This window comes from Primulina eburnea, chromosome 4, assembly GCF_022965805.1.
Source record: "Primulina eburnea isolate SZY01 chromosome 4, ASM2296580v1, whole genome shotgun sequence".
NCBI lineage: Eukaryota > Viridiplantae > Streptophyta > Magnoliopsida > Lamiales > Gesneriaceae > Primulina > Primulina eburnea.
In genome coordinates, this window is record NC_133104.1 from 41,853,982 (window position 1) to 41,878,550 (window position 24,569).

General features: G+C 36.4%; 6 protein-coding genes across 6 annotated transcripts; 3 read left to right on the plus strand and 3 right to left on the minus strand.

Moving 5' to 3' along the window:
* Positions 1–3,170: 3,170 nt before the first annotated feature.
* Positions 3,171–3,989, minus strand: LOC140829912 (protein DMP6-like). Its single transcript, XM_073193199.1, has one exon. It carries the CDS (start codon positions 3,919–3,921, stop codon positions 3,289–3,291), a length of 633 nt encoding a protein of 210 aa, XP_073049300.1. The 5' UTR covers positions 3,922–3,989; the 3' UTR covers positions 3,171–3,288.
* A 1,122-nt stretch (positions 3,990–5,111) lies between these two features.
* Positions 5,112–9,523, plus strand: LOC140830303 (uncharacterized). Its single transcript, XM_073193586.1, is given in 11 exon segments — positions 5,112–5,600; positions 5,821–6,024; positions 6,159–6,605; positions 6,607–6,651; positions 7,044–7,154; positions 7,363–7,466; positions 7,550–7,615; positions 7,717–7,813; positions 8,146–8,376; positions 8,724–8,844; positions 9,001–9,523. Coding segments are annotated over 11 exon segments (1,956 nt in total). The 5' UTR covers positions 5,112–5,189; the 3' UTR covers positions 9,120–9,523.
* A 1,912-nt stretch (positions 9,524–11,435) lies between these two features.
* LOC140829095 (uncharacterized) lies at positions 11,436–13,117 on the plus strand. The gene is made up of 2 exons (XM_073192084.1): positions 11,436–11,941; positions 12,780–13,117. Exon 1 carries the CDS (start codon positions 11,547–11,549, stop codon positions 11,931–11,933), a length of 387 nt encoding a protein of 128 aa, XP_073048185.1. The 5' UTR covers positions 11,436–11,546; the 3' UTR covers positions 11,934–11,941; positions 12,780–13,117.
* Positions 13,118–13,626: 509 nt separating this feature from the next.
* LOC140829913 (peroxidase 19) lies at positions 13,627–16,386 on the minus strand. Its single transcript, XM_073193200.1, has 3 exons — positions 15,866–16,386; positions 14,989–15,189; positions 13,627–14,353 (listed from the first exon to the last, which is right to left on the minus strand). Exons 1-3 carry the CDS (start codon positions 16,127–16,129, stop codon positions 13,769–13,771), a joined length of 1,050 nt encoding a protein of 349 aa, XP_073049301.1. The 5' UTR covers positions 16,130–16,386; the 3' UTR covers positions 13,627–13,768.
* Positions 16,387–17,751: 1,365 nt separating this feature from the next.
* Positions 17,752–24,216, plus strand: LOC140829915 (uncharacterized). The gene is made up of 5 exons (XM_073193202.1): positions 17,752–17,901; positions 22,619–22,944; positions 23,095–23,174; positions 23,255–23,313; positions 23,646–24,216. Exons 2-5 carry the CDS (start codon positions 22,630–22,632, stop codon positions 23,948–23,950), a joined length of 759 nt encoding a protein of 252 aa, XP_073049303.1. The 5' UTR covers positions 17,752–17,901; positions 22,619–22,629; the 3' UTR covers positions 23,951–24,216.
* LOC140829914 (uncharacterized) lies at positions 20,520–22,149 on the minus strand. The gene is made up of 2 exons (XM_073193201.1): positions 20,971–22,149; positions 20,520–20,656 (listed from the first exon to the last, which is right to left on the minus strand). The coding sequence occupies exons 1-2, from the start codon at positions 22,139–22,141 to the stop codon at positions 20,622–20,624; spliced, it is 1,206 nt and encodes a 401-aa protein (XP_073049302.1). The 5' UTR covers positions 22,142–22,149; the 3' UTR covers positions 20,520–20,621.
* Positions 24,217–24,569: the final 353 nt, after the last annotated feature.

Here is a 24,569-nt window from a genome sequence, read left to right on the forward strand (position 1 = left end):
TATATAACAACTCCTTCGCCATTGCCGTGCATAATAACATTGACGGCGTGCGATTAATGTACGTCGTTAATGTCCAGACATGATGTTTTTAAAAATATTTTACTATTAACAGCACACATAAACATGCACGCTGTTATTAGTACTATTAAAGGCGTGTCTTTATTGTGCATTGCGAAAATTGCATATGTTATTAACAGCACACATAAATGAAAGCTGCAGATACTACTATCCGCAGCGTGCTTTTAATGCAACAATATTAACCGTGCTTTTAAATTGTTGCACTTGACAGAAATAACGTCGTGCATAAAAGCACGCTGCGCATAGTACTATCCGCGGCGTGCATTAAAAGGACGCTGCGGATAGTAATATTTACAGCATGCATTTATGTGTGTTGTTAATAACATATGCAATTTTCGCAGCACACAATAAAGACACGCCGTTCATAGTTTAATCAATGGCGTGCATGTTTATGTGTGCTGTTAATAGTAAAATATTTTTAAAAACATCATGTCTGGTACATTAATCGTACGCCGTCATTTATTATTCACGGCTAGGGCTACGAAAAAATACCGAAATATCGAAAAATCGTACCGAAAAAAATACCGAACTTATCGAAAAAATCGGTATACCGAAAATTTCGGTATCGGTATGAAATATATTTTTTTCGGTATTTCGATATATACCGAAATATCGAAAATAATTTTTTATTATTATTATTTTTTAAATTTAAGTTCGGTATACCGAAAATATTTCGGTATACCGACAAAATTTTCGGTGTCGGTATGGTACCGGTATAAAATTTTTTCACATTCGGTATACCGAATTTTCGGTATCGGTATGGAAAAATTACATACCGATATTTTCGGTACGGTATACGGTATCGTAGTTCGGTACCGGGTTGAGTAAGTCCCTTAGGCAAATATAGCGACGGTTTTACAACAACGGTCGCAACATTTGAATCGGCGACAGTTTTGTAAACCGTCGCTATTAGCGACAGAAGGTTAACCGTCGCTAACAGCGACGGAATGTTAAAACCGTCGCTAATAAGCCAACGTGGACTCAATCTGTCCTTACTAAGCACGGACGCTGCTCCACCTGTGCAGCGTCCGTGCTTTGTAATCACGGTTTGCCGTAATTTTGCAAATGTTTTTTTTTTTACATTATTTTTGAAAAAAAATTTAAAATTTAAAATAGTTAAAAAAAACCCCGTTATGAACCATCTGTTGCTACTGTATTATTTGGCTTTGAAAATAGTTGTAAAACCTGATAGATACAACCAGGGGCGGAGCCAGGATTCAAAATTACCTGGGGCTGGCTCCGTCCCATAGTGTATTTAATAAATTAAATAATTAACTAAAAAATTTAAATTAAAAATATGTAAACATTGATTTCATGAAAGCATAGAACACAAATATTTAATATTTAATATTTTCAAAACATGGAGCTAAAACACTATTGAAGTTGTGTTCTTCGATTTTTTTTAGAATAAAACTCCTTAATTATTAATTCAGTTCGATAAGTTATTTGGGTTGAAATCGATATTTTGTTCAACCATAGGCTGAATTGATGTATTGCCTTATCTTAATTCCAACAAAGATTTTTCAAATATTTTACTCTTAAGAATTATTGCGGTCAAAAGTCAAAGTTATTTCACATCATTTTTTGAAGCTCATGGTAAAAAAAAATAATGACATTGACAAACATCAAAGAATAATATGGACATTAATAGAAAATAAAAAGTTTGATACACAATTTAAGTCATTATGCACAAAATTTAAATCATTGATAAATCATATAATATCACATACTATGATTCATATGGAAAATATGCGCAATTTATCAAAATCATTACTTTATTTTTCTCTAAATCAATTATTATAAACATATACTAGTTTATATTAAAAAATTAAAATCCTATAAAACTTTTAGTATTAATAAAAATTAAATAAAGATATAATAAAATATGTAGCAACTGCATAATTCTATTATCATATTAGCTAAATTTAATATATTTTTGTGTTATTCTAATATAATCTAAAATTATATTTGAAACTTAAAGTTAATTTTAAAAATCAACTGACATCAAGTTCTTCAATCTTTTGAGCAAAATACGAAAAAAAGTCAAATTTGATTATATATATTTACATAAAATCATTTTAAAAAAGTAATCATGGTTAAATTTTTTTCAAATTTGCATCAATAAAATAAAGGAAAAAAACACTAAAATAAGACAAAAATAAAAAAATGTAGAAAAACTAAAAAAAAATTATAAAATTTAGGTGGGGCTGGAGCCCACCCTAGCCCAAGGGTGGCTCCGCCCTTGGATACAACCTCATGACATTCCGGTCAAAGAAGTAAAATGTTTAATTTATTATACGGAAGCATGATGAGCTCTCTTTCTATGTATATATAAATCTCTTCATATTCTTGGTATATAGATTGGAAACTTTGTGTAGTTTTATATTTTTGGATAGACTCGATAGGTATAACAACAGCATGTAAAAAAAAAAAAAAACTCAATGATATTTTGATTTTTTCAATAAAATAGGATGCTTAAACTAATTTTTATGGGTAAGAGAATAAAGTTAAAATGAAAATAAGATTTGAGAATTTATTTGAAATTTACTCTTATTTATATCATGATTTAATTGATTTATAATTTGTGGATGGAAATTGTTTTCTGCATGGTTAGGGAACAGTAACCCCATTTGTGACTTAGGGTATATATATAGGCATATAGCCCATTTTTTGATAGGGCAATATTTTGAAGTTAGACAACAACTTGTGTGAGACAGTTTTACTGATCGTATTTGTGAGAAAGATCTCTTATTTGGGTCATTCATTAAAAAATATTACTTTTTATGCTAAGAGTATTATTTTTTATTGTGATATTGATAGGGTTAACCGTCTCACAGATAAAGATCCGTGAGACCGTCTCACAAAATACCTACTCTTGAAGTTAAAGGCATGCGGAAAAAAAAGAACTAAGTGATCATATTTATAAAGTTATATTCAAAGCTTCCAATACAATTTTCCGAACACTTCTCAGTTTTTTTCTCTAATCCAACGATGAATAATCCATATATCAATTTTTTTTAAATACTTTCACGATAAATTAATAATTATAAATTGATCAATTTTGTTATAAATAAATCTACGAAATTGTTTCACAAATAACTATTCTTTACAAATATATTTTATTTGGAATTCTGAGATGTCCAAGAATATTGCTAATCCATTACAAATACAGATGCGATAATTAAAATCCACCATTAATACGTAAGTTACTCAACTTGGCGCGAGAGGGAAACCGATTCCATGTCGCCTCGTCGGGAAAACGACGAATAACATGCTGCAGATGATCCCAATCGCCACAGGCAGTGCGGTAACTATCTCTTGCATTTCAACCGAAGGATTCGGGTAAAAGCACCCCACCACATTCTGATCAAACAAAGCGATGGCTCCGAATACCAGCATCGACATCCACGCATGCACAAAATCGATAAACTCGAGCCTATACTTTGCCGCAACCTGGGGTTGTAAATTCATCGATCCATCGATGATCCAAAAGCCGTGAAACGTGGCCAAACCGTAGCACACGTTCCCCTTCTGATCCTTGATGCTATCCGTAAAACACAACAAGAAACAAGACAGCCCGCATAGGGAAACTAAGCCCGCTGTCAAGATACGGCTAACTGGATCACATTGGCCTTGGTTCGTGAATATTGGAGAAAGAAGTTGGAAAGCTAGGACAGTTCCTGTTGGTAGAAGGTTGGCTAAGTGAGCCGTGCTTTCAAACGTTTGGCTAATGGCTTGTTGAATGAGGTTTCTTTCGATTTCGGGTGGTCCTTTGTCGACGAGTAAAGGTAGTTCTTGCTCGTTACGATCGTGGGATGATTCGTTTTCGAGGTTAATCTCCATTTCTTGGGAGTTTTTAGCTGGTTTTGGCAGATTTTCTCGCTTCTTTGGGGGTATATATATGGGTGAAGGAGAGATTTGTTTGAGTGCAAGCGAAGGAAGTGTTTTATGCTAAGATAGTTTTTCCCTTTCAAGAAACGAAACGCTACATGCAAGGCTGCTTTAAGCAGAATTTTGGATTTGGGAGTTTCCTTTTTTCGGGTTGCGCTAATGAAAAGTGTGAGTTTTCTCAACTTGTAAATTTTGGGAAGGGTTCGATTAAAGCTCACTTACATTAATTTATATTTTTTTAATCAAATATAAAACTATCCGTGAAAAGAAATAAATATCTTATTACTAAATAACAATTTTGTACGTAATTGATAAAAAAAATTTGCACCAAAGTGTACGTCTAGCATTACTAAAAAATTTGATCGTGTGTTGCAATTTTTTCCCCAAAATCAAACGTATATATAAATAAAGCGAATTTCTCGAGGACTAATTTCTTAACGATTGAGATAGAGAATGGGGAGTTTCGGTGGTGTTTTCCTTGTTTTATAAGCAATAAGTTTTCTAGGCGGACAAAGTTGTAAATTTGCTATTTTTAGGAATGGCTGTTACCATTGCAACATCATGATACGTGGTTCAGATTTTATAAATCCACTTTTAGGGAATACAAATCCACTTTTTTAAATATAAAAATGAAATTGAAATAAGGTAAAAATTTGTGTGAGACGTTGTCACAGGTCGTATTTTATGAGACGAATCTCTTAATTGAGACATCCATGAAAAAATATTAACGAGTAGTTAATTTTTATTGTGAATATCGGTAGGATTGACACGTCTCACAAATAAAGATTCGCGAGACTTTATTTAGAGATCAAATATTTTTCACTTTTGAATCAAATCATACTTTTGTAAGGTTTTAATAGATGATGGTAAACTTTTTATATGAGTCAGAGATCTTTTAACACAAACAAGAGATAAAATCAAAGATTTGTGACGTTGAATGAATCGTTGTATGACTTAAAAAATAAACATTAGTCATACAAAAAGTTAATATAGTCTGAATTACTACTTTTTAATGAAATATAATTTCATGTTTAAATAATAATAATGTGAATATAAATTGTTATTTTTTTAATCTTATTTGTTCAAAATATTTGAACAACTCTAATAAACACAGAGGCATTTTTTTATCAAATAAAAATAAACACAGAAGCTTTACTTGCTCCCTTTTCGGGGGAGCTTATTCCTTCAACATAAACCCTACCGCGAGGATTTGAAATCCTATGGCATTTTCATCCCTTGGTTTCCCTCTTTCGTCCTTCTTCCCTTCTCATTCTTCCTCGTTGAAATTCTCAAATAAGCTGTACCCCAATTCGCTCCTCAAGCTGCAGGGAAATACCCTTCTCCTTTCATCATCTTCCAGTTCACAATTTTCGCCTGCTTCCGAGCAAGCACTTCTTGAAGCCGTAGTAGAATCCGACGCGAAATCGCTCCCAGCTGTAAGGACGTACGAGAACGACTTGGCTCGCCTGACGGTGGTTGGCTCTGTGGATTTACAGCAAGCCCTCACCGCCGCCGCTGCCGATGGAGGCGAAGCTGCCGATGAGCATATTTCGTCTGGAACCGCCGCCATGGTTGTGGAGACCATATTCCCGGGGCCATTTGACGAGCACAGTACCATCTCCACACGACTGGTTAGTTCGTAGTTTATACTTTGTTAAGTAAAGTTTATTTCTTGTGAGATGTGAAGTCTTCTGCTCTTCAAATTATGTCTAACTAACGTACGTTGTTTTCCCATTTTTGTAGCACCCGAGATGCTCTTTTCTTGGTCATTGGACCTTCTGACTTACTCTGTTTAAGCTTAACTCGTTCGTTTACTTTTAACTTCTGATGTTCTTGTTTATTTTTTTCCAGTTTTTACCCGCTAGGAAAGTTAAAGAGAAAGCTATAAAGCTGAAGAAATCTATGACGAAAGATATCTTTGCTAGCACAACTTCTAAGAACATACTTGCCATGACCTTCAGACAAGTAGTTCTGCAGCAACTTTGGAATTTTGAATTGGAAATTTTTAGCCCTGGAAGGGACAGAGATATGAACAACCTTGAAAATCCGAAAGAGGTAGATATGAGTTTTCTCTACCTGCACTAATTACATTAAGGTTTACCTGTCGTAATACTATATTTAATGTCTCTGATATGCAGGTGTCACACATATTGATGGGTTGAATTATCTTATCCATTTACTATCGGCAGGTACCTGCAATTTTAAACTTCAGCTCGTCGGACAAACAGATCATTTCTGTAATTGCAGAAGTTATTTGCCTTGCTGCCCTTGAAAACACTGAAAGAATTTTTCTTCGTGGCTCGACAAACAGAGCGTCAAATAAGCTTTTCCATTGGTTTAACAAACCCAAAGAGATGTCATCTAGAGATTCCTCTGTCATTCTGTATAATCTCCTGGACCATCATGTACTTGCAAATGCCAAGACTCTAGCAGAAAAATTTAATCTAGAAAGGTCAAATTACAAGCTTAAGGAGTCAAAATTGAAGAAAACTTGCTGGAGGTCCCTCACATTCTCAAAACTGGAAACGATTGGTGGTCCCGAGTTTTGTTCTTGGATAAGTGAATGCGTACCTTCCTACATTTTAAAAATTGATGCTTGTAAATTCAGCGATGTAAAGATTGATGGCTGGAAAAAACCAGAGGCAACCGAAGTGGGAAGTCTTTCTTACTCATTCCCAACTGGTAATCACATCTGTATTCTTACATTTATCTTTGGACTTGGTGGCTTGTGCGATCTCATTCATAAGGTTTTTTATTCTTGCAATGACAAATGCTGTTAGAAGTAGTTGTTTATTTGATGGTAGTTGCACTGAGCGATACAGGGGCATTCTTTAGGGCCGGGAATGAGATTTAAGAGCATATTCTTGTTAATTTCTTTGGATGTGGCATCTTTCTTGACTTGATGAGTTAAATAGTTTACTACTGTTGAGGTAGATTGACAACATTATTTCTAACTGCTTATTTTAATTTGGGTGTATGTTGATCAGGTACTTTCTTCTCCTCCTGTCTGGTGAAGTGCTTTCATGCCGGTTGAGTTATTTGCTCATGTTAATTTATTTCTGCCGTGTCCGCAGATTAGTTTGGCTGATACGCTTGATATGTACTACGAGGATGTGTTCACTCTGCCAAGCAAGAGATTATCATGTTCTGCAGTTGCAAGCCCTTCCAACTTGGCATTAAATAAGGCATTCTACTGAACTTTTATTCTTGGTCACATATTTTTCTTCATCTTCCATTATGTACCTGTACTTCTTTTACGATGATGTTTCAGGTAGGAAGCACATGAATTTACATATGTTGTCTGATAAAAATAAAACATATACCAATGTCAGTTTCAATTTGATTTGTTTCGAGCTCTAATGCTTATCTCCCACTGTGAATGTTTTCTTACAGAGAAGTTCTATGTTGAATTTGTTTTCCGTTGCACTTGCTAGCGGGATTTTTCTTGTCGCCATTAGTGTTGTGGCGAAGATCAATTTACCTCATCTGCCTAGCATGTAAGAGAGATTTTCTGAAGGAATCCCCACCCCAGTCAATTGATGTGGATTCTGTACCAGGCCATTCCATGGAATCTTTTAAGGTTCGCAGGCAATAAGAGTAATTCATTCTCTTGTTTGCAAATTGTTATGCAAAAGTCTTCCCTGGGGTAACATTTCTGTTGGTTGACACTTGACACAATTCAGAATTCTGTTTTCTGTTGGTTGACACAATTCAGAATTCTGTTTTCTGTTGGTTGACACAATTCAGAATTGATCGAGGGCTGAGATTTGTAGAGCCTCGTGTGATCTTACTATTCTATAGGAAGATGCCCGTTTTTTCATTCGTTTTCAAGATTAATCAAGAGGTTTTGAAAATAGTACATATTGCCCGAATGTCTGTCTCTGTTCTTTATTATGTTGAACTTGCGTAGTATTGGAAAATTTGTTATTGGCCTTCAATTTTGGCTTTCGATCATGCCATCAATGTTACTCTGGAGTCTGGATTAAGATGTTGAGCTGCCTTACTGTATATTGAGATGGAAAAAATTACGATCTTGAATTGTTTTTGCATCTTAGTGGGTTATGCTTGTCTAATGTCTATTACTATCTTCCTCACTATGGGAATTTGTGTGGTTGCTTGGGTTCTGTTGATACTCTCTGGTCCATGGTCTTATTTTTTTATAGTTTTCTGTATCAGGTAGAATCTTGTTGTGTTGAAATAATTAGAAGACTCAAGAATTATTTTGGTTGGCCTGGAGATGTGAGTTGGATGAACCATGGTCACTACGCATGGATCGGAAAACTCCCTTCATACTTGAGTGTAATGGATAATGTAGAATCCAATATAATTGGCACACCATCCATTTCTAAATCAGAAGAAGCAGGTAGTGGAGATATGAAAGCATTGCAAGATATTGCTAGCTATCAGGTAATTTTGCAAACTAGTGCATCCTGATCCGTTCGTTCTCTTTTGATTTAAACTGTTGAAGTTAAACCTTGCGGGCGTAACTTGTTTCCGACTTCATGAATATTGGATAACAACCTAATTACTCCTTTTGGTCTTCCTGCCCAAAAAAAATTGTGCTTTGGTTTTTCTTCGTTAACTCAGACTAAGGTGGTTTTTATAGGCAAAGCTTGATTTTTTCGTCTCCCCCTGTATTTCACATTGTTCTTTTTACAGTATTTCATAAATCATTTGGTCCACTATCGACTGCCTCTTGGTTTGATATGGACTATTTTCCTAATTTTTTGGCCTTTGGGCTCTGGAGTAATCAGGTGGTGTTGTCTCCCAATGGAAATATATTAGGATTTCAACCTACAAATCGAGTTGCTGTCAATAATTGGGCAGCAAACCCATTAGCCAAAGAGCTATATGGTGGAAAGAATCTTTCTCCGGGTAAATTTTACGCAACTCCTCTCTCTTTTTTTGGAGTCGTGTGGCATTATGTGCTACATGGGATAGACATAAACCTCGCATTTCACTTTATCCAACATAGCTGTTTAAGTCTTGCTATATGACTTGGCCATTGAGATGTAAGATATTGCAATGCAGGACTTTTTGAACCTGGGCTTCAGATCAGTTATCCAAATGATGTTCTGGTACTGAAGTTGCTGATGTCAGCAAATCCTGAATCGTGTTTTGCACTGGTCAGGACCGATGATAGTAGCTGAGAACATTAAACACTAATATAGTAGCCAAAAAAAAAAAAAACCAGCAGCTACTTGATTTTCTTATTCCGCCTCTCAAAATGGTTTGTCATCCACAGAACTCGCTGGTTTTGGTTGCCAAACATGTACTTTTTTTTTATGTAATCAAACTCGTACCGTTGTCACACATTCTCAATGAAGTCACGATTCCTTGTGCATTGTTTGTCTTTACCTATGTTTTCTCCAAATCTCCTTTTCTTTTATTTTTTTGTGGAATTTAAGATTATGCAATAAGATTACTCTAGCTCAACCCGAAATCTGTTGTAAAAATCGTCTAAATTGCACTTTTTGTTGGGCTTCCGACTTGTTTAGTTTTAACCCATGTATCTACGTCCCTCTGATGTTTTCAGGGACTTAATTATCAACTGAACCAATATAAAAATAGTCTCTAAAAAAGACAAAGGGGTGAAAGCAGCATAAAGTCTCTTGTATTCATTGTTCGCGCGTGCCATCTTCGTCCTCACTAGTTAACAAAAGCTGTCTGATGAATTATATTTTTCAAAATCCGATATTTATATACTATATTGTTTAATAATTTATTACGAGTTATTTCAAAAATGATAAAATAAGATTAACTTGCAAATATTTTCATCATCTTAGTTTGTGTTATTTCTGGATACTTTAAAGTTTAATCATTTTTGGCTAAAATTCTGATCAGTGAGAGTGTTTTTATGTTATTTTGAGTTTTTTTTTTGTTTCTGATGTAAAATAGAAACACAGGCGATTGGTTTCTGATGTACAATAGATTATTGTACGTTCCTTCTTTTGTTTCTCTTTTTTATGTCCAGTAAATATTAAAGATGTAATTATTAAGAAATAATTGACTAGAGACCATAACCAACTGCAACGCTGGTCGGCTTTTTACCACAATGGGAAATGCATGCTGCCATGATTGTTCCTTTTCTTTTAATGTGATTGCAGCTGGTGCTTATTACTCCTTGTGGTTGCTTCCCTGATATTAACTTTTTTAGAATTTTTTTTGTCCATTTCGTTTGAAATTAATTTCTGGGAAAGACTCTTTTATGTCCTTTTACTTGGTAGAGTGAGGGATCTTTAAGTTCCCCTTTCGCAGCAGCATGGATGAGTTTTGTTCTCCTTTTTAAATCTTGAAGTAAGAATAATGTTAAAGCTGATATATAACTTGTCTCGCAGAATGAACTGCAAATTCGGCCCCTAATAACTTGATCTAATCATGTGCTATTTTAAGATGAGCTACTCTCTACCTGTTATTGTTGTATTTCGGTTCTTATATATCGATTTTCATGCCTTTGGAGCAATATTCTTATCTCTATTACTTGCAGATCGTCTGGCTTTTATACGTGAACAAAGCTGGTAACTGTCTGAAACTATCTTGTTTATTTAATGATCAATTTACTCCCCCATTGCCGACCGCATTCGCATCTTATCTGATTTTTCTGAAGATTGAATGAGTTTGAAGTTTTAGAATAAGTGCATTTGGGTACATGGAAACCACTTCTAGCTACCAACAGTTTATTCTTGTGTTGGTGATTGTCTGCTCATGGATCTCCGTTTCTCATCTGTTACTTGTTATCGTGTTTCGAGAGAGCGTTTTATGTTCAAGCACTGCAAGCACGTATAATCGGTTCTCATTTTAGTTATGCTGAATCTTAATGAGAATATATAGTGATGATACTCGGTTAGGGGATTATGCTAGTTGCATTTTTTAACATGATTTTCGTACCAGTTTTTGACTCCGGAAAAATCCTTAGATTAGACAATCATGTTCGTTCATTATAGTTTTTTTTAGATAAATAGTTTTTTTTTTTTTTTTTTAAAGTTGGAGTTAAGGTTTTGTCACAATTGAGTTGGAGTTAAGGTTTGGTTCATTTGTCGATATTGGAATTATAATGATGTTGGATAGACTAGAAGTCATCGGTAATTTGATTTTAATTATGCAAACAATGTAGGCAAGTATATGAAAATTTGAGTTTAATTTGAAATATATATTGAAAAAAATTATTGAGAATATTTAAGTAATACTTTTTACTTTATCTTCAATTTTTTTATTTGACTCACATAATAACTTTGCTGTTAAAGTTGTGAACAACTCGTTGGCCTGTATAAACTGTTGATATTATAATTAACTGAATTTGTTGAAATTAAAACTATATTCATTTTTCTATTCAATTTTTAATTAATTATACACCAGAACAAATCTTAATTTAAAAAACCTCAATTAAAATAATAATAATAATAATAATAATAATAATAATAATAATAATAATAATAATAATAATAATAAGGAAGTAGAAGGAAAAAATTCAAGCGTTTCTTCTATATGCGACGCCGTATTGAGTAGTTCGAAGCAAGCAGTTGAGACTGACGGGAGAGGCACCGTAAACTTAGCTCGCCCAGTGAAAAGCCACACCGATGACCGACAAGAGAGTTAAAGATACCAAGCCCGCCGTGAAAGTGGTGCCTACGGCTGAGCCATCCAAAGTTCACGGCGGTGGAGAGCACTCACACAGACCTCACTATCCGAACCCTCCGGATTCGGTGAATCCGGACGTGGCGACACTGAGAGATCAGTGGCGTTTCGCGATTAGACAGTACAGCAGGTGGTACTCTCAAGCTTGGGGGTCAGCCATTCTCGCAGGTCTTTCCTTTTTCGCTCTCGGTTGGATTATCAAAGGTTCCAATCCTCTACCTTCCTTCAACGCGGGGACTACCTCTAGTAATAATAGAGAACAGGAGCCCGCCTCTTCCTCTAGTAGCGGCGGGGATAGAGTTGCCTCATCGGTCAATCGACCTGGATGATTACGATGGTTTTTCTTTCACAACCCCTTTCACTTGTATTTTTGCGATGCAATTGATGGATTCTACTTCTGTTTAAACTGTGTCTCCACGTCCCGTCATGGTTTTGAACACATTGGTATTTGATTATCGCATTGGCCGAACGTCTTCCTTTAACTCATCAGTTCGAAAAAGTTCAGATTTTAGGTTATCGATTGAATTATTTGCCTACACATAAAGAATAAATTTCATTAGCTTTGAATCTACATGGAAAAAATAACGATTAAGAAAGTGTCAGGAACAAAATATTTTAGCCACTTGTTAGCTTTAATATCTTCAGAAATCAGAATCTTGTTCCAATAGGAGGACGATGGAAATGGAACACTTTTTATAATGTTGTTCGGTTGAACGTGTTTTCGATGAACATTAGTTTCGCCCTCTTTCAAACTATCATGGCTTTCGTCCTGGCCGATTTCGTGTATGTCATATGGTAAATGTGGCATAATTTTTTATTTGCTAACTAGCAGAATTGTGTCATTGATGATTGACCTAATGCTTTCAAAATACTAGATTTATTGCCTTTATTTTTGAGAGACATCTGCATATATATGAATGAAAATAACTTGAAGTGTGAAGGCATTTTTGAAGCCGCTTGGTTTGGTTTTTTGGTCTTTTGTTCCTTGTTTCTGCATTCTAAGTAGCAGTGGATTGAAGGAAACTAGCAAGTGACCAAATTATGTTGGAGTCGGAAGAGTTTGTTTCTTCAAAGGGTCTTGGATGCCCGAGAGGAAATCAAAGAACTATAGTTTTATGGATTTACTAAGTTGATTTTGCAACATTTCTTAGCTTTTTTTATTTATATTCTTTTAGGTAATCACCAGAGGTTTGGAGCATGGTTCCTTGCCAATCAATATCTGAAGCAGCTGGAACTACGAATGGGAGTATGCCTAAGTGGGAGTATGCCTAACCATGTCTGAAGTGATTGTAGATGAGAGATACTCTATGGTCTTGTGGTTCCTTCTCTTGTGCCTTCAAAGTGATATTCACTTCTGTTTTCCTTTACGTCTTCTTTCGCATCAAAACAAACCACACAATTATATGGCATGGCAATGTATGATTTGTATTTAGTCCTCCCCCAACTTGTTTTCAGTGACAGTTAAATAGTGGTATAATATTTTGGGGAGGTGAGGATTTTGTTAGTTTGATCATTTGAATGCCATAAAATACCATCGATAAATAGGTAATTGGTTGCCAACGAACCACAGTTACTACCTAAGTGCACCCACTCGTGTGTAATTCTACGCCTCTGTTAGGCTTCTACATATCAAATAATATTTAAATTTTATAGTTTATATCTTAGTGTGTTTTGACCTTTACGAAAATTAGGCTCAATTGGTGACATCTATTTGAAATTGCAATATGTCCGGATTTTATGTGTCGTCGAGTGCAGGGATAACATGGGAGTGGACAAGGGAAGGATGTTTTGTTTGGCAGTGATGCTTCCTTGCAACATTAACGTATGCTCAATATATGTTATAGACCAAAAAAAAAAAAGATTCCCGCTACAACAAATAGCCAACATGAAGTTATTGATTAAACAAAAAGTTCTCAATAAACATATATCTGATATCACAGCATATGATTCCAACTCACGAAGAATCAAGACATTGCAACAAACAAACAATAACCAAACCTACAAGCATTAAATGCCAAAGAATTAAAAGGAAAGTATGCCCGCAAACCAGAAAGTAGCAATCTCAGTTAATTCTGTGTCACACGAATAATCATCCCAATTAGTTAAATGTGATTCTATATGTAATTCATTACCTACTGGCAATTAAAAAAAATAACTCGAGCGATCACAAATGTTCATGCATGCTGCAATCTATCCTTTTCTCCCCATGTCTTCTTCCTCTCTTAACTCCAATGGACCCCATTTTATCCATAGCCACCGCGAAATCTTGAAAAAACTTCTCTTTATCCTTAGCCAACGCCTGCACCAGAGGCTTTGTTCTTGGATCCAAAAACAGCGCTTGATCAGAAGCTAAAACTCCCAGTTGACTCTCCAAATTTCCATAATAAGCATTGTCAAACAAGAACGGTGTCGTCACATCACATGGTGCTACAATGTCAGTGTTCCCACCAAATCGCGGGCACGACATTGTTAAGGCCTTTAGGAGCCTTGGATCAATCAAAGGATCGGGTTTCATCGTGTTCTTGTAGTTGTACAGTCGTGTAAGAAAGTTCTTGCAGTGAGCAAAACCAATGGTGTGTGCACCTGAGAGGGTTACTAGGTCTTTAAATGACAGGCCTTTGGATTTGAAGAGCTGAATTAGGTCGTCTATGGTGGAGTTGGTGCGGGGGAGATTGGGGTTTACTCTAGTTGCCATTGATATTTTTCCATCCCATCTTCCTTTCTTTACTTGGTAGTATGGACCTCCAGCCTACGAAAAAAACAAACACTTCAATCTGATAATTACAAATTAATAAATAGTTTGTCTTTTTTTATCCATTCAAGTCTTTCCTAGAAACTAATCCATCTACAACTGATTTGACTTGTTAAATTTGTTTATTATGCGGTTTTACCTATATTTACCCGAAAGTTGGTTGAATCTTGTTCTGTAATTGACCAGCTGTTAATACGATTTTAATATGTCCTAAATCTACATCAGTTGGAATGTTGTTGGTTGTAAGTTCAATTATGGAGCCAGAAGTTTTGTCTTTAGTTTAGTATATAAGAAATATATAAATCTATAATAAAATTTAAGACAGAGGAATGCGATACCTCCTTTAGCTGCGAATCCCAAGTTCTTTATTGGGCAACTTAGCATATCAGACGAATAGAGTCAACTTTTGTAAGAATTATATTTAATATGCGTTTTATTAAAAAAATCCCAGAGAAAAAAATATATCAATTAGTATAAGTTGTTTATCTTGATATTAAATTTGAAGTTTACATGTCATTATCAAAGATTCAAAGAACATGTGAAGCACATATATTGCCAAGGCAAAAGATGAAGGAAAGGCAACAAATAATGGTGGGGAAAGGCAGTATTTTGGGAAAAAAAATTGTACATACCCAATGGATAAAGTCTCTAGCAGCAATTGCAAGGATATCTGCACATGATACGACTCCAGGGCACTTGCTCTCCACTAACATTTTGGCCTTATTTATGCTATCAAACGCTTCCACTGCCAGCTCCTTGTTGTCATCCGCATCCCTTTCTGCCAACTCTTTGCTTCCTTGTTTCGTCGAAATAAGTATGGATCCATCGCAACCCTTTTAGAAGCACCACAAAAAGAGAATATTCAAGGATGATTTATATTACATTGGATTAATTAGAAAATATTGTTCATGCAAACAATTCCAGACTCTTTCATGGTGCTCGTGTAAGTTTTGGCGAATTCGGGCACTTATTATCTCACGGGCTCTACGGTAGATGATTTGCAGAATTACTTATGATTATGGTGACGACAAGAGGCTAGACGTCGCAACTTCTTGGGCACATATCATGACAATATGCAGAATTATACTAAATATTATATCGACAATTTGGCAGTGAGCACCAAGAATCGATTAATCATATGCTATGTAAGTTGCAATAATATTCCTTCAAGGGCTTGTGGGCTTCAGGCATGGCAATTTCTGGAATCACCTCTGGTGGTGAGCCTGAGGAACAAATTAATCAAACGTTACATTTAAGCTGCCATATGCTTTAATAGGCTCGTCGGCTTGTAGCATGGCTCAAAATTGTTTTTAAGATTTTGGTAGTGAACCACCAAGGATGAACCATATGCTATCACAGGCTCATGACACGAAGTGAGATGTATCACTCAAAAGCATTCAATATTTTGGCAGTGAACCAACAAGAATGATCTGAGTAATGCAATATTCAGTAATTAAGGGATTACTTCATGGAAGATATTTCACTTTAATGCAGAAGTTAGGGGCTTACTTCGACAAAGCAATCATGGAAGAAGAGGCGAATTGTGGCAGGGCCGGAGATGGGGACCTCTTTGAACTGCTGCGAGGTTACGGATGCAACAAGCTGATCAACCTGAGGGCAAGTCTTGGAGTAATAATCTACCGAAATTTGGCGTTGCGGCCTGGGCCGGCTGGTTGAATTTGCTGTAATATTGGCTGAAGAGTGTGTGGCCAATTGGTGGAGGAAAATAATGGTGAAAGAAATGGCAGCAACAGTAGGGGAGAGGAAAGACATGAGAACTTGTTATTGGTTATAGTTTGTGGGATGTAGAAGTTGCTAAGGGACAAATTGCGTGACAGTAAATGCAGAGAACTTGCTCATAGTCAATGCTACATTATATATATTGCCTTTAAATAGCAGAAGTGACCATATTAAAAAGGGAGAATCAACACCCGTGAAGTCTACATTAATGAAAATTTATAGGCGTATTTTCTTTTATTCAACCTTTTTCCCCAACAAAAAGCTATGAGTTTCCTCACATGCTGCTGCTACACACCTTGTGTAGTGTGACTGAGCGTAAATCGAGCTCAAGCACTGCTTGATTTCTAATAGTACTATCCAAATTCGAATTATGTATGCATCGACTTTGCGAGACTTGTAGAAATTTTGATAAACTTGAAAGCAAGTTTCATACGTTCAAAGCCTTGATCAAATTCTATAAGCCCACTCGACTTTAAGCTTTCTCTTGCGTCGTACTCGTTATCCCCTTTCCCATGCTAGAGCTTGCAACAACATAATTTAATACACGCATGTGCAGTTAATTCGTATCATATTTAGCACATACCAATAAAGTTCATGAGTCCTTTTACCATTCATTTCGAGCAATAGTCATTAATAAGTCTTGTCTCAGAATTCAGAGCCCCCTCAAACAATACACACAGCTTATCTTTTTTCTAAAGAAATTGTCGATATCATGATAGGAATATGAGTTAAATAATTTCGTTAACACTTCCCTAATATGTGTACATGCATGAATTCTAACATTGCTCCCCACCAAATCCCATTCATGATCGCAACACAAGTTGCTTTCTCTGCAAAATATGCTCATTCAATTGCCTTTCTGGTTTCTCTTTGCCTAAAAGACAAAAACTTGTGTGAGACGGTATCACGTGTCATGTTTTGTAAGACGAATGATCTCTTATTTGGGTCATCCATGAAAATGTATTACTTTTTATGATAAGAATATTACTTTTTATTGTGAATATCGGTATAGTTGACTTGTCTCACAGATAAAGATTCGTGAGATCGTAGAGACCTACTATGCCTAAAAAGAGTTGCATTTTGTAAAAGATACACGTGGACCAACTCCATTCGTCTCCAAATTTTTATTTGGGACTGCCACATTCTATGGTCATGGAAAATGGACCTTTTATCTTTTATTTTTCTAGATCCAAAACGTCATAATTCATTTGACATCAAAGTTTTAAATTTAGGACGAAATCCTCACTCTTAAATCAAAAAACAATTTAAAACATAGTTTAATCCACATCTTTATTTGTTCTAGGTTGAGCAGAACTCCAATTCAGCAGGATTATTCCATATGGTGAAATTAATGGAGTTATTAATTCTTAAAAACATGGATTAGTTTTGGTATAAATTGATTATTTTCTCTCAGGATCAAATTAATCAAATGTTATGAAAATGAAATTCTTTTGTTGTATATTTCAGCTTTGACGATTAAGTTATTTTGACTATAGTAATTTGGAAGGTCTCATGTTTATATTTTTTTTCCTTTGGATGGGTTAGAAAAAAAAGGTTTTGTTTTCGTACTTTTTTTCCTTCATTAAAAAAAAAATTACATATAAATTGCATGCTGGATTGTAAGCCCAAACAGCCAGTGGTCAATCTAGAAATGGGCTTACGCCCGTTAAGTTTGGGCTTTACATACTTTTGGGCCTTTTGTACACGCACTTTCGACGACGATCGATCGATCTCTATATCGGCGAACAATATTTCTGGTCCACAATTTTCAGGATTCACGTTCTTGATCTTCGCCTTAATTGCAGGTCAGTTGATTGTATTATCTTGAAATGCAAGAAAATTAAGTAATGCAATTGCATTGGTTCGGTGGATGGTGCATATGGTTCGGTGAAAAGCACGATTTTTTTATAGCTATTTCATCCATCAAATGTTTGATGAAAAGTCCTCTTGAAAGTCCCAGATTAGCTAGCTTACCCCCTGTCATGATTTGATTTATTCGACCTATTTGTATGTAGTGATTCTTAACAGAAGCTAAGAAAATAATGGCGGAAGCTAAAAGAAATGGGACTTCATTCAATACTCAAAATGGAAGTCTCGAAGAAGTAAAAGTACAATAACCGTAATGTGCTGCTTTTATATCAATACAAAATAGAAATGAAGAAACACGCTTATGCTTAAAGGAAGAAATAAAGGAAACGTGTTTTGCTTGTTAATACACCCCCTCAAGATGGAGCATGGATGTTGTGAATCCCCATCTTGGACAATAACATGCGGAAGCGAGTCGGTAGTAGCGACTTGGTAAACAAATCAGCAAGCTGCAAATGTGTTGAAAGATGCAGGATCTTGATGAGTCCACTGTGAAGTTTTTCTCGAACAATATGGCAATCTATTTCAATATGCTTCGTTCGCTCATGAAAAACAGGGTTGGATGCAATGTGAATAGCCGATTGACTGTCACAGAACAACACAGCAGGTTCATCGCAAGAAATGCAGAGGTCATTCAACAATGATAACAGCCAAATCACCTCACAAGTAGCATTGGCCATCGACCTGTATTCTGCTTCAGCGGATGACCTGGAAACGGTTTGTTGTTTCTTGGATTTCCACGATATTAAGGACTCACCAAGAAGGACACAATATCCAGAAATTGATCGCCGAGTGTCTTGACAAGCTGCCCAATCCGAGTCAGAAAAGAAACTAAGTTTGAGTGGGGTTGACTGTCCATAAAAGAGACCTTGACCAACCGTGCCTTTCACATACTTGAGCACTGAATATACGGCTTGAAGATGTGGAGTTCGAGGCTTGGACACGAACTGACTTAGCTTGTTGACTGAATAAGCAAGATCAGGTCTTGTGATGGTTAAATACAAGAGGTTTCCCATCAACCTTCGATATAGAGAGGGATCACTTAATAAGTCACCATCTTCATTGTTTAGCTTTGAATTGACATCCAACGGTGTTGTGCGAGGCTTGCATCCTAAGAGACCCGCCTCAGTAAGTAGTTGAAGTGCATAGTGTCGTTGACAAATGGAGATGCCACGAGAAGATCTTGCAACTTCTATTCCCAGAAAATACTTCAAACTACCCAAATCTTTCAATTTAAAATGACTATTCAAGAACAGCTTCAAATCTAAGGCGTCCTGCTCATTATTCGTGGCAATAACAATGTCGTCCACATAATCCAATAAAGCCAAAAAACATCACCCCGTGTTCGAATAAACAAAGAGCTATCAGCATGTGACTGATGAAAACCAATGATGAGCAACGTAGATGAAAATTTGGAAAACCATTGACGTAAAGCATGTTTAAGGCCATACAAAGATTTGTGGAGCTTGCAAACTGCATTCATGGGAAGATTTACCCCCTTTTGTTGATATCCCGGAGGCAATGACATGTACACCTCCTCATCTAAATCACCATGTAGGAAGGCATTATTGACATCAAGTTGGGTAAGAGACCAACCACGGATGGCAGCCAACGCCATCAATGTTCTGACCGTGACAATCTTGGCCACAGGTGAGAATGTTTCAAAATAGTCCACCCCCTCCTGTTGTGTGTATCCCTTAGCAACCAACCGTGCTTTATATCTTTCTAGTGTGCCATCAGCTCGAAACTTAGCCTTATATACCCAACGACATCCCACAGTACTCTTCCCATGTGGTAAGGAAACAATAGACCAAGTTCGATTGCTTTCCAGAGCTTGCAATTCAGCATCCATGGCTTCACGCCACTCTGGTTTCACAACAGCTTGGGAGAAAGTATTTGGTTCAACAATGGAAGATATGTTGTGAACAAGGGCTTGGTAAGGAATATAAAGTTTATGGTTGCTAAGAACAGAAGATAAAGGGTTAGTTGTGGAGGCATGAGAAGAAGATGCAGTGGCATAACATTGATAATCAGTCAACCATGTAGGTTTAGTTGGAACTCGATGTGGACGGGCAGCAACATCATTATTGGAGCTTGCAGCCGGAGTGTTTAAAGGCTGTGAAGGGGCCTGGGTTGGTAGAACAGAATCAGAGAAGAAGGTAGTGTCCATAGAAGAAGATTCACATTGGAAAGAGAAAATATTCTCATGAAATATTACATCTCGAGATATATAAATCTCATTTGTGAGAAGATTAAGCAATTTATATGCTTTGTAGCCAGGGGGGTAACCAAGGAAAACATATTTGATTGCACGGGGAGAGAATTTGGTACGATGACTAAGGAGAGTTGAACCATAGCACAGGCAACCAAACACCTTTAAATGAGAGAATGAGGGACTTTTATGAAAAAGTAGATCAAAGGGAGATTTATTTGACAAAAGGGATGTAGGTGTGCGGTTAATAAGATATACGGAAGTGAGAATGCAATCACTCCAGTATAATAAAGGAATATGGGATTGATATCCAAAGCCTTTCCCAAAACAGATAACTTGGGAAAAGAAGCATGTCCAAATCTATAATGCCAAAGTTGAGACTTGGAAAGGGAAACATTACAAATTGTAGCTGGAAAATGACATAGAATGTATAGGTCGCCCACTCTTCTACCCATCCCAATCATCTTGTCCTGGTTGAGAACCTGGATTTGACAAGAATCATGAAGAAAAGATACTGAGCAAGGAATTTGTTTGGTTAAAGAACTGATGGACAGCAAGTTAAATTTGAAATGAGGGACATAAAGAACATCTTTCAGGATTAGTTCACGTGACAACTTAACTGTCCCTATGTGGGTAACCGATGCAATTGAATTATTAGGCAATGTGACACTAGAATGAAACGGTTTGAAGGCATGGTAAGACTTCAAGGAACAACAAATATGGTGTGTGGCACCTGTGTCTATGATCCAAGATAAGGTAAGAGCAGAAGTAGAGGTAGTGAATAATGAGGATGTACCGGTGAAACAAAGTGTAGTATCAGGTTGGTGTTGTGAAACCAAAGTGTTGCCACCAAGCTGAAGTTGCGAGCTTAAAAATGCAATAAGCTGTCGGCAATGTTCTGGATTCAGATTTTCAGTAGTTGGCATTGGCGCATCAGAATAGCTGCGAGTATGATTAACATGGACTCTTCCTTCACTCTCTGCACCAATAGTTGGCAGTGGCACATCAGAATAACTACGAGCATGATTAACATGGACTTTTCCGTCACTCTGTTTCTGCTTATATCTTGGATGACTTGGAGGATATCTGTGCAATTTGTAACATTTATCAACAGTGTGATTGGGAAAATGGCAATGTGAACAAACAGAAACAGGCCTATCAAACTTGGTTCCCTTAATGATAGGAGCACCTCTTACAGCTGCAACGTTCGGAGTATTGAATTGATCAGGTAGATTTACAGAAGCATCATGATGTATCGATCTTTGCCTCTCCTCCTGAACAACCAAAGAGAAAGTCTTCGAAATCACTGGCAGTGGCTCCATCATCAAGATCTGAGCACGGATTTGAGCATATGACTCATTTAAACCCATTAAGAACTGCATCACACACTCCTGATTATGATAATCCAGCCATTCCTTTATCGAACCACAGTGACACACGGAAATCGGCTGGAAATCTTTCAATTCGTCCCACAAAGTTCTCATTCTAGTGTAATATGAACTAATATCCATCGAGCCTTGGTGTAATCCAGTCAAGAGTTTCTTAATTTGAAAAACTCTTGGAGCATTACTTTGATGAAATCTATCTCTTAGATCATTCCAAATTTCATATGCCGTGGACATGTATAATAAGCTATCCGCAATCTCTCGGCTGACAGAATTCAAAATCCACGAGATCACCATGCTATTACATCGAATCCACGCAGCATACAACAAATCACCAGATGCAGGGCGTAATTGCGTACCATCAACAAACAAAAGCTTATTCTTAGCAGTCAAAGCCATTGACATTGCTCTGCTCCAGGTATTATAATTGTTACCTGCAAGTAAATGAGAAACCAAGACCAAACCAGGATGATCGCCATTTTGCAGATAGAATGGGCTACTCGAATCTTCGTAAGATACTCGGCCACCTGAGTTGTTTGAGCTTGTAGCTTGAGAAATTGGTACTGGATTTCCTCTCGCCATTGAAGATAATCAGAGTTTCAGCTTAGAAAATATGCTCTGATACCATAACAGAAGCTAAGAAAATAATGGCGGAAGCTAAAAGAAATGGGACTTCATTCAATACTCAAAATGGAAGTCTCGAAGAAGTAAAAGTACAATAACCGTAATGTGCTGCTTTTATATCAATACAAAATAGAAATGAAGAAACACGCTTATGCTTAAAGGAAGAGATAAAGGAAACGTGTTTTGCTTGTTAATAATTCTGCTGGCTGAAACAGTGTCTCAACAGAAGTTACTGGAGAGAGACTGTGGAATTTTGTATTCGATATTGTATGTATGTGCGTGCTTGTTTGTGTTTGGATGAGCTAGTTATAAAGTTCTTCAACGTTTCTCAAATCAAGATTCACCTGGGAAGAGAAATGGACTCTCCCTTCTCTTTGTGTGTTTTCCCATTTGACTGAATGAAAACATTGAAAGTTTTAGATTGTTATGCTGCAGATAAACATACCATGTGGTTTGTGACGTCCAAGGTTGCAAGGAGGGTATGTTCTTCAGTGGCGGCTCTCTGTGGCAATGCTTCATGTTCTTTTATATCCCCTGAACATACTTATATTTCCATCTCAACTACGGGAAGATTATTTGAGAATATGCACAAGCCTGCGATTTCAGATGATTTCTTGAAGTGGGGTTCACTTGGCTTCCATAGGACATTGAGCTTCGCGACTGGATTTACCCCATTACAATTAAAGCCTTTGGAGGAAATTATTGATGTCCAGAGGGTAAAGAATAAATCATCTGAGGAAATTGCCGCAATTTGGGACGATGTAATTTCCTTAAACCGTTAGTATTTTGCTTCCACTCAATAAAATTAGTCACTTTTTTTCTGCATCGGTTAGATTATGAAAAACACCTTTCTGTGTGGAATATCCAAATGTTGTTAATAGTTTGCCAACGTTGATTTTTTGTTGTACAAGTATCACTTGGGAAGGGGCCATATTGGTGCATCAATGAAAGCAAAAGTGTACCATTTGGTGGAGCACAGAGCAGTAGATTGGTAAGTAGTAATCTACTTTATTTTTGTTCATAAACATTTATTCTTCAAGTTGACGATTGTAATTTTTCACTTTTTTGCAGCCGTTATTTTGTAATTCCCTTGTGGAAAGGAAGCGGCTATACAACAATGTTTGTGCAAGGTCATTTCTGAATTTTCCATTTTTTTATCATGTATGACATGGGCGTGAATAAAGACAGAGGAGGATTTCACAGAACTGTGAACTATTTAACCTGATATAATCTCCATACAAATTGGTGGAAGCATAATCTTTACTTGCACAAAACATAATGAAGGATTGGATTGCTTAATATAAGTTGAAGCCTTTAATAATGTTAACTTTTGAAGAGTACGTGAAGGGACTTAGCTAGGCTACTTTTTAAAAATGCACGATTATTCGAAAAGGGCTGATTATTACTATTACAAGAATATATATCTCATGTTGCTTGATTGTGTATCAAACTTGTGGTGCAGTTCAAATGCCACACATGCTTTTCACTGGTCTTGAAGATTATAAAGCGAGAGGAACCCAAGCCGCTCCGTACTTTACCGTTTCATGCTACACAGAATTTGCAGACAGCAAAGACCTGGTGCTTACTCGTGGCAATGTAGTGCTTCCTAGCAAGCTGAGTGACTCAGAGGCAAAATGGCTTTTGGAAACTGCTCATTCTTTTTACCTTAACGATCAAAGGTATAAACTGGTGGAGCGATTCAACAAAGAAACTCGTGAATTCGAGTTCAAAGATGTTTTGAAAGCATTAGATATGCCCATCATGTAGCTAAATAAACGTAATGGGATTTTTGAAGCTATATATAGATGCAGAAGATGAATGAAGTGCGTGATCAGTTCAAACAGATGATCTTCCATTGTGTTGTTAATCTTTTGTATACATACATTGGTTTGGTTTCGTAACAATATTTTCTTCGTTTTGTATGCATGGCAGAGTTCAATAGGATCAATAAATGTCGGCCTCTCCAACTAGCTTTTGTGTTCGGTTGGGTTGGACAAATAACTAATATAAGCAAATTAACTCTTTTTTCGTTATCTTGTCGGAATTTATGGATGAATGTTAAGCGATTGTCACAATTGTTAAGCCTATATACACGCTAGTGCTGCCATTTTCAGCGGACAGATTTTTTCTCCACGATCCTGACTTTCTCTCAGACAGCCAATATTTTTAAAAATTATCATGGTTTTAGGTATTCAAATTTTGCGAAATTTTCGGGGTTCACACAAGATTTTTGTTTAGAAAGAGAGAATATCTGACTATGAATCGAACTAAAAACTAGACTTGAATGCGAGAAGACAATTTTTTGCAGATTTGATAACTTTGAGCTTTTGATTTTTTCTGAAAATTGTGTAGAGCTTCTACGTTGAATGATTCCGATCCCTTCATT